Source organism: Aquarana catesbeiana, linkage group LG10 (assembly GCF_042186555.1).
Source record: "Aquarana catesbeiana isolate 2022-GZ linkage group LG10, ASM4218655v1, whole genome shotgun sequence".
Classification (NCBI taxonomy): Eukaryota; Metazoa; Chordata; class Amphibia; order Anura; family Ranidae; genus Aquarana; species Aquarana catesbeiana.
Genome location: NC_133333.1, coordinates 195,611,444 through 195,625,470, shown reverse-complemented (window position 1 = coordinate 195,625,470; position 14,027 = coordinate 195,611,444). Strand labels below are relative to the sequence as shown.

The window sequence follows — 14,027 nt, the reverse complement described above, 5'->3', positions numbered from 1 at the left end:
AAACAATCTACTGAGATGGCCAGAACCAGCTCTTGAGGGAGTCTATTCTACATGTTCTCAGCTTTTAGAAACCTTTTTATATTTGGAAATTAAATCTCTTTTCCTCCAGACATAAAGAGCGGCCGTTTGTCCTCTGCGATGATCCTAAAGTGAATAACTCAACACCAAGTTCACTATATGGACCACTTATGCATTTGTACATGTTGATCATATCCCCCCTTAATCTCCTTCTCAAGAGAGAATAAATTCAGTTCCTCTAATCTATCCCCATAACTGAGCTCCTCCTGGTCTTATCAGTTTGGTTGCCCTTCTCTGCACTTTCTCCAGTTCCCTGATATCTTTTTTGTGAACTGGTGCCCAAAACTGATATATTCCAGATGAGGTCTTACTAATGATTTGTACAGGAGCAAAATGATATCTCTCTCTCTGGAGTCCATGCCTCTCTTAATACAAGAAAGGATTTCTACATAAAAGAAATGGAAATAGGATGAAAAAATTTTTTGATAAATAAATAAATAGTGCATCTTTATACATCGAGACCAAAATGAGGGGCACATGAGGAGGATAGAGAGACACAGGGACGTTGTTCCAAAAGAGAATCAGTCCCTCCAAATCAGGGACAGTTGGGAACTATGCAAATTATGTTTGTCTCTCATTTTTTGGCCAAAGCAGACAGCCCTTGTGTCAAATACTTTGGTAAGAAAGACAGGCCATAGATGAGAAGTGCTTGATTCCCCCATCAACACAGACAGTATTAATGGTGAAATGCCTCCCACGGAGCTATTGTGTTCTCCTGGCAGGTGGGGGAATGCGGGGAGCTGTCCCTGTCAGGAGAACAGAGTGATTATTGCCAGCAGCTATAGCCGTTGGCAATAATCGCATGCTAGAAATCCAACATGATGGTTGTACCCAAGTTGATCATTGCATCAACTTGGGTACAATCAACCTGCCCATACATGAATTTGTCCCTGCTAAACTGGCCGAGATTCGAACCATCTATGGACGACTTAAGAGTATTGAGCCAAAATGTATTTCTATCTAAGTGATCTCTCTAAGAATCCATTGTTTTTGGTTAAACTTATTTGGATTGATATGAGTATTAGTTCAGCTCAGGCTTTTTTTGAGCGGGAATGCAGGGGAACACAGTTCTGGCACCTCCTGCACTGAATGTATGTAATGGCAAGGGGCGCTGTGGTGTGCTACAGGGTCTGTTGATGCTGACTGTTGGGGGATCTATTGTCGTTGGAGGGAATATATTGTTGTTGGGGAGCTCTGTTGTTGCTAGTGGGGGATCTACTGTTGTTGGGGGTGGGTCTTATGTTACTGGGGGGGGGGTCAGTTGTTGCTGGGAGGGTTCTACTATCGAGGGAGGGGTATATTGATGCTGGCTGTGGGGAGACCTATTGCTGCAGGGGTCTATTGTTGCTGGGGGGTGGTATTTTGTTGATGGATGGTCCATTGTTGCTGGTGGGCTGCATGGGATCTATTTTACTGCTTTTATTGTTATCAATAACAAGTTCCATACGAATTACTTAGTACCACAAATGTTACATGCTTTTTTATTCTCTAAAAGGGGTGGTCCTGGGAGGTGGGTAGGGGGTGGAACCAAGGAATAGTGCTTGGAGGTGGGTAGGGGCAGAGACAAGGGGTGACTTGGAAAGGGGGAGTTCCTGCACCTATTCTTTGAGAAAAAAAGCCCTGGTTCAGCCCATCCAAGGTTCATAGCAAAGAACACAAATTCAAGTCAGATCACATTATATTTTGATGAACTTTTTAGAATCCAATTCAAGGAATTGAAAAAGTAGAGCTAGTCAAAAATAACTCGCTAATATTTTTGGATTCTGAAATGTTTGCAGCAAAGCCTAAAAATAGGTTTCTAATATTTGTGAGGTGTGAAGAGAACATTGGGTCATTGAAGGTAAACATATAAAAGCAGCTTAAAATACATTGGTGGTTTTATATACTCATCTATAAACCTGTGAGGGCCCATTTACATGTGTGCATTGTCTTAATGCATATTTGTTGGTGTGCATTATGTCACACATTAACGTGAATTCCATTAAGGATTCAATCTAATTCAATGGACTTGCAGAGCACCAAAATTTCCCAAAAATCAGACATGTCCCAAATTTTTGCTACAACATGCGCTATAATGCGTTGCCATGCAATGCTACGCATATTTATTGTCTTAGTGCTATTGGCTGGTATTCGAATGAATGGCAATGCAATGTGTCAACATGTCTAACATTCATAGCATCAATGCATGTGTTGCCACAATGCATAAATGTAAATTGGCCTTAAGGCACGTGTGATGAAACGCATAGGGCGGAGCGACATGCCGACGTCATCGTGCATTCCAGGAGGTGCAGGATGCTTCTGTGTTTTTAGCCAGCTGGCAATTTTATCATGCAGTTTATGTTACTTCTGACTTGTAAGTGCAACCTATTTTTTTAATAAAATAACTAGAAAGGTTTCCACACTATGTAGAGCTTCTCCTTTCATGTTGATTGTGTCCTCACTTGGATGCCATCGAGATGAGAAGTACAACCCATAGCCTTACCCCTGAGTGGATTTTGTGGGAGAGTTTTGTAAATACCCGGCCAGGGTGTTTGGCTACATGCTCATCTGATCCCTCTTTAATTAGAGGGTCCACTAAATTTGGTAAGCCTGCATCTTTACTAAGGTGGCGTCATGTAATTTGGAGACCTAAATGGTGATTGGATGTTCATTACTCTCATCTGAACACTTATGAAGAGGATTGTCTCAAATTTTCATGAACTTTTTATTTGAGAACTCCATCATGATATCAGCATATTAGTGTATTTGAACTTGGATTTTGTCACACACAGGTGACATACAATTGATTACATGGGATTTATGTTATTACAACTACATGTTGACGTCCAATACAAAGTGGGCAGCACTGCACCCAAACGAGACCTATTCAGGTGAATAGGTCCATGCCGCAACTGGGTGCAATGCACCCAGTTGTATGGTTGGTTGGCATTTTCAGGGTTAAAACAAGCAATAATGAGGCAACATATCACCTCCGTCAAAGCCATCTGAAAAGCAATTCACCATGGATCATTTTTCAGTGGAGCAGCAAGGCCTGGCACATGTTAGAATTATCCATTAAAGCTTTATTGCATACTTACATTGGTCTAGCTCGGACCAATGAGGTCATGTGTATCTTACACTTGAGGGACCACTGAGGAAGTTGACAATCGCTGTAGTAATCTGCAGTACGACAGTGAAAGTGGACATCTTCCACTTCCTGTGCCACGTGGATTCCCTTCTGCAAGCTGACCACACTGCTGCCATTCACAGAACATAGGCCATTCTCTGATTGGATAAGGTGAGGAAAGGTGACATCACACCCTCCACCTTGTCCAATCAGAGAATGAAAAGAACTCAACCAAACCACAGATGCAACCTATCAGCTGAAGTCACTGTTGGGGTATTCTGGCAACTGTGGGTGCTTGCCAGCTGTCAGAATACAAAAGCTGGCAAAGGGAGACCATGTTTAGTGTGGATGGGGGGATATTTATAGATTTATAGGTGAGGTGAAGAACAAACACAAGTAATGTTTCCGCAATGCAGTGGTGTGAATAGGACACATAGGAGACAAGCTCTTAGAGGTAGAAGACCATGCTGGACTGACTTGCTCGGTTGAGGGTCTGTGAGTGAGTTATGGTGGGGGCGTGATGGGGAAGTTTGCTCTCGGTGAATCCGGCCCAACTTGGCAGAAAGGTGGCGGTGGGCCCCTTTGAGGGACTTGGGCTGCTACCTCTGGGTATGGCTTCAAGGTTGTTTTCACATAAACTTGCGAAGGTAGGTAAAAGGAGCGCCCAGTATCCAATCCGAAGTAAAATAAAGGTGAATAGTCGTTTTATTAAAAATGGTAGAGCATGATAAAACCAATGCATTTCCGGGGAACAAAGACTCCCCCTTCTTCAGGGCTGCTGCTGTATGCGATGATGGATGGGGATGTACCCAAAATGGTGTGTCTGACACTGAGATCGGGATGGTTGTGGTATTCTCCGGCAGTGGCAGCAACATATGAGACAAGGCAGTTTGCCGTCTAGTGAAGTGGGACTGCACTGGAATAGCCACCCAACGCAGTCTCACCACATGTAGTCTTAATGAACCCAGAGGCATGACTAGCCTAATGACTAAGTATGACTAGAACCTTCAGAGCCCTGCCATTCAATAGAGCTTTATTGGCCCACACTGCTGGCTCTTCCTTTCTAACACTGTGCACATGCTTACAGGAGGGTCATGCAACAGAAATAACGCCTCAGCATACTACTGCACCTTTGCTGTCCAGGGATAAGACCAAAGTTTGGTGGCCGTTGCTTCCTGTTGTCTCATCACATTGGATAGTACCATTACACACGATGTCTGCCAGCTCCCGCTACTCTATGGGTCGTTTATGTCCACTATACAGATATTTGTGTTTCATCATTTCAAGAGGAAGCCATGGAAAATGAATATCGGAATTTTGCATAAAAGAACAGTGGGCCTGTACATTTTGAGTCTATAAAGTTTCCTGGAAAAAACTAATTGTTGCCATGGCCAACACCAGTGATTCCACCTCTATAGGTCCCTCTTCAGGTTTAATTTAAAGAAAATGCTGTTCACTTCCGCACAAGAAGCTGCGTTCCATATGATGTCATCTGTACATAAATATCCTCAGTGAGGATCTACTGATAGATGTACATATGGATATGGTACCATGTAGAATACAATGACTGGCAGTTTATTATAATCAGGAAAAATACAATTTAAATCAACTTCCAGCCTGCATTGATTTGTTTTCTTCTTAAAATAAAACCCAGGGGAAGCAGGGAACGGCTCGCTGTGTCTGAGCCTATTTCTTAACAACTCCCCACAGACTGCATGTAGCAGGTGCTGGGAGCCTCATCTCCATCCCCCTCTACATCAACTGATTGGGGGGAGGAGTGAGCAAGGGGAATAGACAGAGTCAGAGAGAGAGAGAGGGGGGAGGAGAGCAGAAAGAAAGAGGAGAGAGAGAGAGAGAGAGAGAGAGAGAGAGAGAGAGAGAGAGAGAAAGGAGAGAGGGGGGGATAAGAGAGAGAGGGGGAGAGAGAGAGAGAGAGAGAGAGAGAGAGAGAGAGAGGGGGAGCAGAAAGAAAGAGAGAGAGAGAGAGAGAAAAGAGAGAGGGGGGATAAGAGAGAGAGATAGAGAAAGGATAGAGAGGGGGGATAAGAGAGAGGGGGGATAAGAGAGAGGGGGAGAGAGAGAGAGGGGGGAGAGAGAGAGAGAGAGGGGGGAGAGAGAGAAGGGAAGAGAGAGAAGGGAAGAGAGGGAGAAGGGGAGAGAGAGAGAGAAGGGGAGAGAGAGAGAAGGGGAGAGAGGGAGAAGGGGAGAGAGAGAGAAGGGGAGAGAGAGAGAAGGGGAGAGAGGGAGAAGGGGAGAGAGGGAGAAGGGGAGAGAGAAAAGGGGAGAGAGAGAGAGAAGGGGAGAGAGAGAGAAGGGGAAAGAGGGAGAAGGGGAGAGAGAGAAGGGGAGAGAGAAGGGGAGAGAGGGAGAAGGGGAAAGAGGGAGAAGGGGAGAGAGAGAAGGGGAGAGAGAGAAGGGGAGAGAGAGAGGGGGGAGAGAGAAGGGGAGGGAGAGAAAAGGGGAGATAGAGAGAGAGAGAGAGAGAAGGGGAGAGAGAGAGAGAAGGGGAGAGAGAGAGAGACGAGGAGAGAGAGAGAAGGGGGAGAGAGAAGGGGAGAGAGAGAGAGAGAGAAGGGGAGAGAGGGGGAGAGAGAAAATGGGAGAGAGAGAGAGAGACAAGGGGAGAGAGAGAAAGAGAGAGAAGGGGAGGGAGAGAGAGATGAGGAGAGAGAGAGACGGGGAGAGAGAGGGAGAGAGAGAGAGAGAGAAGGGGAGAGAGAGAAGGGGAGAGAGAGAGAGAGAAGGGGGGAGAGAGAGAAGGGAGAGAGAGAAGGGGAGAGAGAGAAGAGAGAGAGAGAAGGGGAGAGAGAGAGGGGGAGAGAGAGAGAAGGGGAGAGAGAGAGAAGGGGAGAGAGGGAGAAGGGGAGAGAGAGAGGGGGGGAGAGAGAGAAGGGGAGAGAGAGAAAAGGGGAGATAGAGAGAGAGAGAGAATGGGAGAGAGAGAGAGAATGGGAGAGAGAGAGAGAAGGGGAGAGAGAGAGACGAGGAGAGAGAGAGAAGGAGAGAGAGAGAGAGAGAGAGAGAGAGAGAAGGGGAGAGAGGGGGAGAGAGAAAATGGGAGAGAGAGAGAGAGAGAGACAAGGGGAGAGAGAGAGAGAGGGGGAGAGAGAGAGATGAGGAGAGAGAGACGGGGAGAGAGAGAGAGAAGGGGAGAGAGAGAAGGGGAGAGAGAGAGAGAGAGAGAGAGAGAGAGAGAAGGGGGAGAGAGAGAAGGGAGAGAGAGAAGGGGAGAGAGAGAAGGGGAAGAGAGAGAGAAGGGGGGAGAGAGAGGGGAAGAGAGGGAGGGAGAGAGGAAAAGAAAGAGAGAAGGAAAGAGAGAGAGGAAGAGCGAAAGAGAGGGAGAGAGAAGGGGAAGAGAGAGGGGAGGAAAGAGACAGGAGAGAGGGAGAGGATAGAGGGGAAAGAGGGGGAAAAGAGAGGAGGGGAAGAGAGCGGGGGAGAGAAGAAGAGAAAGGGAGGAGGAAAGAGCGAGAAGAGAGAGGAAGAGAGGGGAAGAGAGAGAAAGGAAAAAAGAGAGAAGAGGAAGAGAGAGAAGGAGGGAAAGAGAAAGAGGGGGAAAGACGGAGAGAGAGACTAAAAGGGGAAGTGAGGAAAAGAAAGGGAAAAATAGTGAGAAAAGTGGAGAGAATAGAGTGAGACCCCATTCACACAGGGGCAACACGACTTGCAGGTCGCCTCAGCGAGGCGACCTGCAAGCGACTTCCGCGGCGACTTGCAAAACGACTTCTGTATAGAAGTCTATGCAAGTCGCCCCAAGTCGCCCCCAAAGTCGTACAGGAACCTTTTTCTAAGTCGGAGCGACTTGTGTCGCTCCGATTAGAACGGTTCCATTGTACAGAACGGGAGGCGACTTGTCAGGCGACTAGGTCGCCTGACAAGTCGTCCCTGTGTGAATGGGCTCTTAGGGGTAAAAGGGGGGTAGAGGGAGATGGAGGGGCAGAAAAGGGGATAGAAGGAGGAAATAGAGAGAAAGGGGGAGGGGGAGAGAGCTGTGGGGTGGAAATGGCAGGTATAGAATGTAGTAAATCTCCCCTACATGTTGCACAGAATAAAAGCCCCCTGTATATGGTGAATATATGTCCAGGTACCCCAATACATGTGGAGTGAGTCTGCTGTAATCAGTGTCACCCTATGTAAAGAAGATGCCCTCCTGTTCCTGCAGAGGGGTTACGGAAAGAATCCGCCATCTGCCTGGCCTATAAATCAGTTGTGAAGAGTGGTGGAAAGCTGGAAGATGATGACATTGTTGTGTGGGGGTGGCTGGTTGTGGTGAGGGGGCAGAAGGTCACCGCCATTGTGGAGGACAATGCCCCCGCCCTCTATGAACACATGAATGGCCCGACGTCATACATCAATGTAACCAGGACACTCCTTTATTTCCCACCACAATCTTATTTATTGGCATCACACAGCATTGGCTCCACACCAGGCCAGTAAACACGCACTCTGCCATGTTGTTGTGTACATTGTCTCTGCACTTTGTTCTGTATAATCAGCCATGGACCTGTTATTTATTAGGATTGGAGGCCATAGTCCCTGATGTGTGCTATCTGAGGGGAGAAGGGTGGGGCTGGGTGAGGTAATGTCCCCCATAGCACAGCTCTATGGAGGTGAGTCGGAGGACAGTCTCTGTGTCACTAAACATGAGAACGATGCTCTGGGAATAAATATTTTCCCGCCCATGGGGACGGCTCCTGATTGGACCGGGAGCTCGGGGCACCGTGAGCGCGCTCAGTCTCCACCCTGAGGGCGCGCCGCTGAGATCCTGGCAGACGCCAGAGAGCGGGCACCACCGACACACCGATCATCACAACGGATTGTCACATTCCTCACATTGCGATATTGTCTCACCACACCGTAATAAAGTGACAGCACACCACCGCACCTACTATACTAGGACTATACCGCACTATATTTACCACAGCGCTGCACCGTTATACTAGTGAATGTACCGGGAGGAGGAGACCATCCCCTCACCACACAGCAATGCCAGGGGGGGGGGGGGGGGCATCACCCCTCCATCACCACACAGCACTGCCGGGGGGGGGGTCACCTCTCCATCACCACACAACACTGCCAGGGGGGGGGGCGTCACCCCTCCATCACCACACAGCACTGCCAGGGGGGGGCATCACCCCTCCATCACCACACAACACTGCCAGGGGGGGGGGCATCACCCCTCCATCACCACACAACACTGCCAGGGGGGGGCATCACCACACAACACTGCCAGGGGGGGGCATCACCACACAACACTGCCAGGGGAGGACATCACCCCTCCATCACCACACAACACTGCCGGGGGGGGGGGGGGCATCACCCCTCCATCACCACACAGCACTGCCAGGGGAGGACATCACCTCTCCATCACCACACAGCACTGCCAGGGGGGGGGGGGCATCACCCCTCCATCACCACACAACACTGCCAGGGGGGGGGGCATCACCCCTCCATCACCACACAGCACTGCCAGGGGAGGACATCACCCCTCCATCACCACACAGCACTGCCAGGGGGGGCATCACCCCTCCATCACCACACAACACTGCCAGGGGAGGACATCACCCCTCCATCACCACACAACACTGCCAGGGGAGGACATCACCCCTCCATCACCACACAGCACTGCCAGGGGAGGACATCACCCCTCCATCACCACACAACACTGCCAGGGGAGGACATCACCTCTCCATCACCACACAGCACTGCCAGGGGGGGCATCACCCCTCCATCACCACACAACACTGCCAGGGGAGGACATCACCTCTCCATCACCATGTTAAGCATCATTGCCTTCACCAAAAAGCACTGCCAGAGGGGCATCACCCCCCCCCCTCCACCACCTCACATAGAACTAGTACTAATGTCTGCTGAGGAGAGAAAGGAGGAGAGGGAGAAGAGGAAAAGGGGAGAAATAGAGGGGATAGATTAAAGGGAAAGAGGAGAAATAAGAGGAGATGGAGAGAGAAGAAAGAGGAGAGGGAGAGAGGAGATAGATAGATCACACAACACTGCCAGGGGAGGACATCACCCCTCCATCACCACACAGCACTGCCAGGGGGGGCATCACCCCTCCATCACCACACAACACTGCCAGGGGAGGACATCACCCCTCCATCACACAACACTGCCAGGGGGGGGGGGGGCATCACCCCTCCATCACCACACAGCACTGCCAGGGGAGGACATCACCCCTCCATCACCACACAACACTGCCAGGGGAGGACATCACCCCTCCATCACACAACACTGCCAGGGGGGGGGGGGGGGGCATCACCCCTCCATCACCACACAGCACTGCCAGGGGAGGACATCACCTCTCCACCACCACACAGCACTGCCAGGGGAGGACATCACCCCTCCATCACCACACAACACTGCCAGGGGAGGACATCACCCCTCCATCACCACACAACACTGCCGGGGGAGGACATCACCCCTCCATCACCACACAACACTGCCAGGGGAGGACATCACCCCTCCATCACCACACAACACTGCCGGGGGGGGGATCACCCCTCCATCACACAACACTGCCAGGGGGGGGGGGGGGCATCACCCCTCCATCACCACACAGCACTGCCAGGGGAGGACATCACCCCTCCATCACCACACAGCACTGCCAGGGGAGGACATCACCTCTCCACCACCACACAGCACTGCCAGGGGAGGACATCACCCCTCCATCACCACACAACACTGCCAGGGGAGGACATCACCTCTCCATCACCACACAGCACTGCCAGGGGAGGACATCACCCCTCCATCACCACACAGCACTGCCAGGGGAGGACATCACCCCTCCATCACCACACAGCACTGCCAGGGGAGGACATCACCCCTCCATCACCACACAGCACTGCCAGGGGAGGACATCACCCCTCCATCACCACACAACATTGCCAGGGGAGGACATCACCCCTCCATCACCACACAGCACTGCCAGGGGAGGACATCACCTCTCCATCACCATGTTAAGCATCATTGCCTTCACCAAAAAGCACTGCCAGAGGGGCATCACCCCCCCCCCCCTCCACCACCTCACATAGAACTAGTACTAATGTCTGCTGAGGAGAGAAAGGAGGAGAGGGAGAAGAGGAAAAGGGGAGAAATAGAGGGGATAGATTAAAGGGAAAGAGGAGAAATAAGAGGAGATGGAGAGAGAAGAAAGAGGAGAGGGAGAGAGGAGATAGATGGAGAAAGGAGATACTGTAGATGGAGAGAGAAGTGGAGAGGGTGAAGGAAAGGAGAGGAAAAGGTGGAGATGCTGAGAGATAGAGGAGACAGAGAGATGGAAGAGAGGATGAAATAGATAGAGGGGGGACGATGGAAGGAAGAGAGAGGGGAGAAAAAGGAGGAAATGAGAGAGAAGAAACAGAAGAGGGAGAGAGGAGATGGATGGGGACAGAAATGGAGAGGGTGAAGGAAAGGAGAGGAGAGGGAGAGAGATGATAGAAGAGATGGGGGATAGATGGAAAGGGTGAAAGAGAGGAGAGGGAAAGCTGGAGATTCTGGGAGATAGAGGAGGAGAGAAGAGAGGGAGAAAGATGGAAGAGAGGAGAGAGATGGAGGAGAGAAGAGAGGGGGAGAGTTGGAGGAGAGGAAGAAATAAAGGGGAGAAGATGGAATGAAGAGAAAGAAAGGAAGGAGAGAGGGAAGTGGAGATAGAGGAAATAGAGTGCTAATGTCTACTGCAGAGATGGGAGAGAGAAGAGGAGGGGGGAGAGGAGATGAGGATGGGAGGATGGATGTCTACTGAGGCATCTCAGCAGCTTCAGCACTGTAGGAGTCAATGATGGGGGGGGGGGAGCAGTGATCACACCATATCATTCCCTGAGAGAAAATGTCCATGTCTATGGGGTACCATAGTCATCACCTTCACCATCATCATCCTCCTCCTCCCTACACACGGTGACATTTTCCCTATAGGAGTACACCTGGCACTGCCTAGAACTGATCCCAGCAAAGGATGGATGGGAGGTGGAAGGATGGGAGGTGGATGGATGATGGGAGGTGGAAGGATGGGAGGTGGAAGGATGGGAGGTGGATGGATGGGAGGTGGAAGGATGGGAGGTGGATGGATGGGAGGTGGAAGGATGGATGGGAGGTGGATGGATGGGAGGTGGAAGGATGAGAGATGGATGGATTGATGGGAGGTGGAAGGATGGGAGGTGGATGGATGGGAGGTGGAAGGATGAGAGATGGATGGATTGATGGGAGGTGGGTGGAAGGATGGGAGGTGGATGGATGGATGGGAGGTGGGTGGAAGGATGGGAGGTGGATGGATGGGAGGTGGATGCATGGATGGCAGGTGGAAGGATGGGAGGTGGAAGGATGGATGGGAGGTGGCTGGATGGATGGGATGGGGTGGAGGAGGTGAACCATCTCCATCCTCTGGTTCTCTGAGTACCATGAGCAGCTTTAACCACCAACGTGCCATTCGCGGATCATACAGTATTATAGGAATGGAATGGTCTACACCGCACAATGCATGCCATGGTGGTAGGATCAGACCTTTGAATGGCACATCACACAGATCAGATCTAATTCGATGAGATCGGATGTCCAGCCATGGAAGGCAGGATGTGGAGATGAAAGTTCCCCAGGTTTGGGATGCAGAATCAGAGATCCCCCTCCTCTGTACAAATCACGTTCGGTATAAACAAATAACGATCACCCTCCCATAGAATTCCTCTGATTGAATGGCAGTGAATTGTCGGGCACTGACCGATGCAGGTCTATAGGGGATGTCTGTGCATCAGGACAAAACATAGCACTGTTGTTGTGCTGCATAGATTGGCATTAATCAGCCATGGTAGGAAATGACACCTCATCCACAGAGTAGGGCTAAAACAAAAGGGAGAAGCAGCCCCATCCCCTCCACTGCTTCCAGCATCTGATACAATGAATTCATCAGCACAAGAAACACATCAAGCCGGATACAAAAGCTAAAACAAAGCAATCTATAGATCACAACAAAGCACCAAATATAAAACACTCATCCCTCTACAGATCTCATCCCTCTGCAGATCCCAACCTTCTACAGATCCCATCCTTCTACAGATCTCATCCTTCTACAGATCTCATCCTTCTACAGATCTCATCCTTCTATAGATCTCATCCTTCTATAGATCTCATCCTTCTACAGATCCCATCCTTCTACAGATCTCCTCCCTCTACAGATCTCATCCCTCTACAGATCCCATCCTTCTATAGATCCCATCCTTCTACAGATCCCAACCTTCTATAGATCCCATCCTTCTACAGATCTCATCCTTCTACAGATCCCATCCTTCTACAGATCTCATCCTTCTACAGGTCTCATCTTTCTATAGATCTCATCCTTCTACAGATCTCATCCTTCTACAGATCTCTTCCTTCTACAGATCTCATCCTTCTACAGATCTCTTCCTTCTACAGATCTCTTCCTTCTAAGATCTCTTCCTTCTACAGAACTCATCCTTCTATAGATCTCATCCTTCTATAGATCTCTTCCTTCTATAGATCTCATCCTTCTACAGATCTCATCCTTCTACAGATCTCATCCTTCTACAGATCTCATCCTTCTACAGATCTCTTCCTTCTAAGATCTCTTCCTTCTACAGAACTCATCCTTCTATAGATCTCTTCCTTCTATAGATCTCATCCTTCTATAGATCCCATCATCCACTAACCACAACAAACAAACATCAGCAAATGGAGAAAATAGAAGGAAATACCTGCAGCTCCCAGGAAACATAAAGTCCAGATGAGATCCTTAGTGTGCAGCATTGTAAGTCTGCAGAGCCAGGAATTCCTCCTGCTGCTCCTATATCAATGATGGGCTCCAAAGATGATCCGAGGCGTTTAAGATCCCCTTTTGTTGCAAATGCTGGATTTGGTGCAATGGTGGTAAAATGGGGTCTTGATGATTTCTTTTTTCTCTTTTTTCCCCCTTTTTTTTCAGATTGAGTGTATTTCTCAAAAAAAGAATTCTTTTTATTCGAGTGGATTGCCAGCTGCTCAGTAAGCTGTGTGCAGGCACTGATCAGAGAATGAGTGACAGTCTGAGCCTCAGCACACCCCCAGCAAGCAGACCTGATCAATGCGCCCAGCCACAAACTCCAAGTTGGTGTCTGGATAAGAGAGAGAGAGAGAGAGCAACACCAGTATCCCTCCGCAGCCTCTGTACAAATATTACTGAGCATCCACCAAGCTCAGGGAGAGAGAGAGGGAGAGGGGGAGACTGGCGAGGATAGCAGGAGGCAGCTGTGTGCAAAAGATGGCATGGACTTCTACACCAGACCCAGCCCCTTTGTGGAAAGGACTCCAGCAGGATCTGATCATCACTGCAAATAAACAGAGATGGCCTTTTGTTTAGACAGGATTTTAGTGAATGGAAATGATTTTAATGGAGCTTTCAGATTTATTATGAAAATTACTTTTTATTAATTACTTTTTTACTGGGCACTTATACCCCCTTCCTGCCCACTGTGCTCAGGCCAATTTGCCGTTTCCAGCAAAGTTGCACTTTGAATTGTGCGGTCATGCAACATTGTACCCATATTCAAGTTTTATCATTTTTATTTAGACTGATAGAGCTTTCTTTTGTTGGTATTTATTCACCACTGGGTTTGTTATTATATTTTTGCTAAACAAGCAAAAAAAGAGCAAAACATTTGAAAAAAATAAACTTTTCTTTTTAGTTTCTGTTATAAAATTTTGCAAATAAGTATTTTTTCGACTTCACTGATATGCACTGATAGGCTGCATTGATGGGCATTTATAGGCTGCACTGATGGGCACCGATGGGCTGCATTGATGAGGAGGCACTGATTGGCACTGATAGGCAGCACTGATAAGG

General features: G+C 49.0%; 1 protein-coding gene across 10 annotated transcripts in view; it reads right to left on the bottom strand.

The window, feature by feature from the left end:
• Window positions 1-13,421, bottom strand: part of NCAM1 (neural cell adhesion molecule 1) — a 488,278-nt gene extending 474,857 nt beyond the window's left edge. For 3 of the 10 annotated variants that reach the window (XM_073603083.1, XM_073603086.1, XM_073603088.1), the window contains exon 1: window positions 12,904-13,417. In XM_073603083.1, the coding sequence (XP_073459184.1) occupies window positions 12,904-12,955 (52 nt within the window). In that variant the 5' untranslated portion in view covers window positions 12,956-13,417. Of the gene's footprint in view, window positions 1-12,903 lie in introns of all 10 variants that reach the window. The other 7 variants (XM_073603080.1, XM_073603079.1, XM_073603081.1 and 4 more) reach the window with 7 other exon arrangements.
• Between the last annotated feature and the right edge of the window lie 606 nt (window positions 13,422-14,027).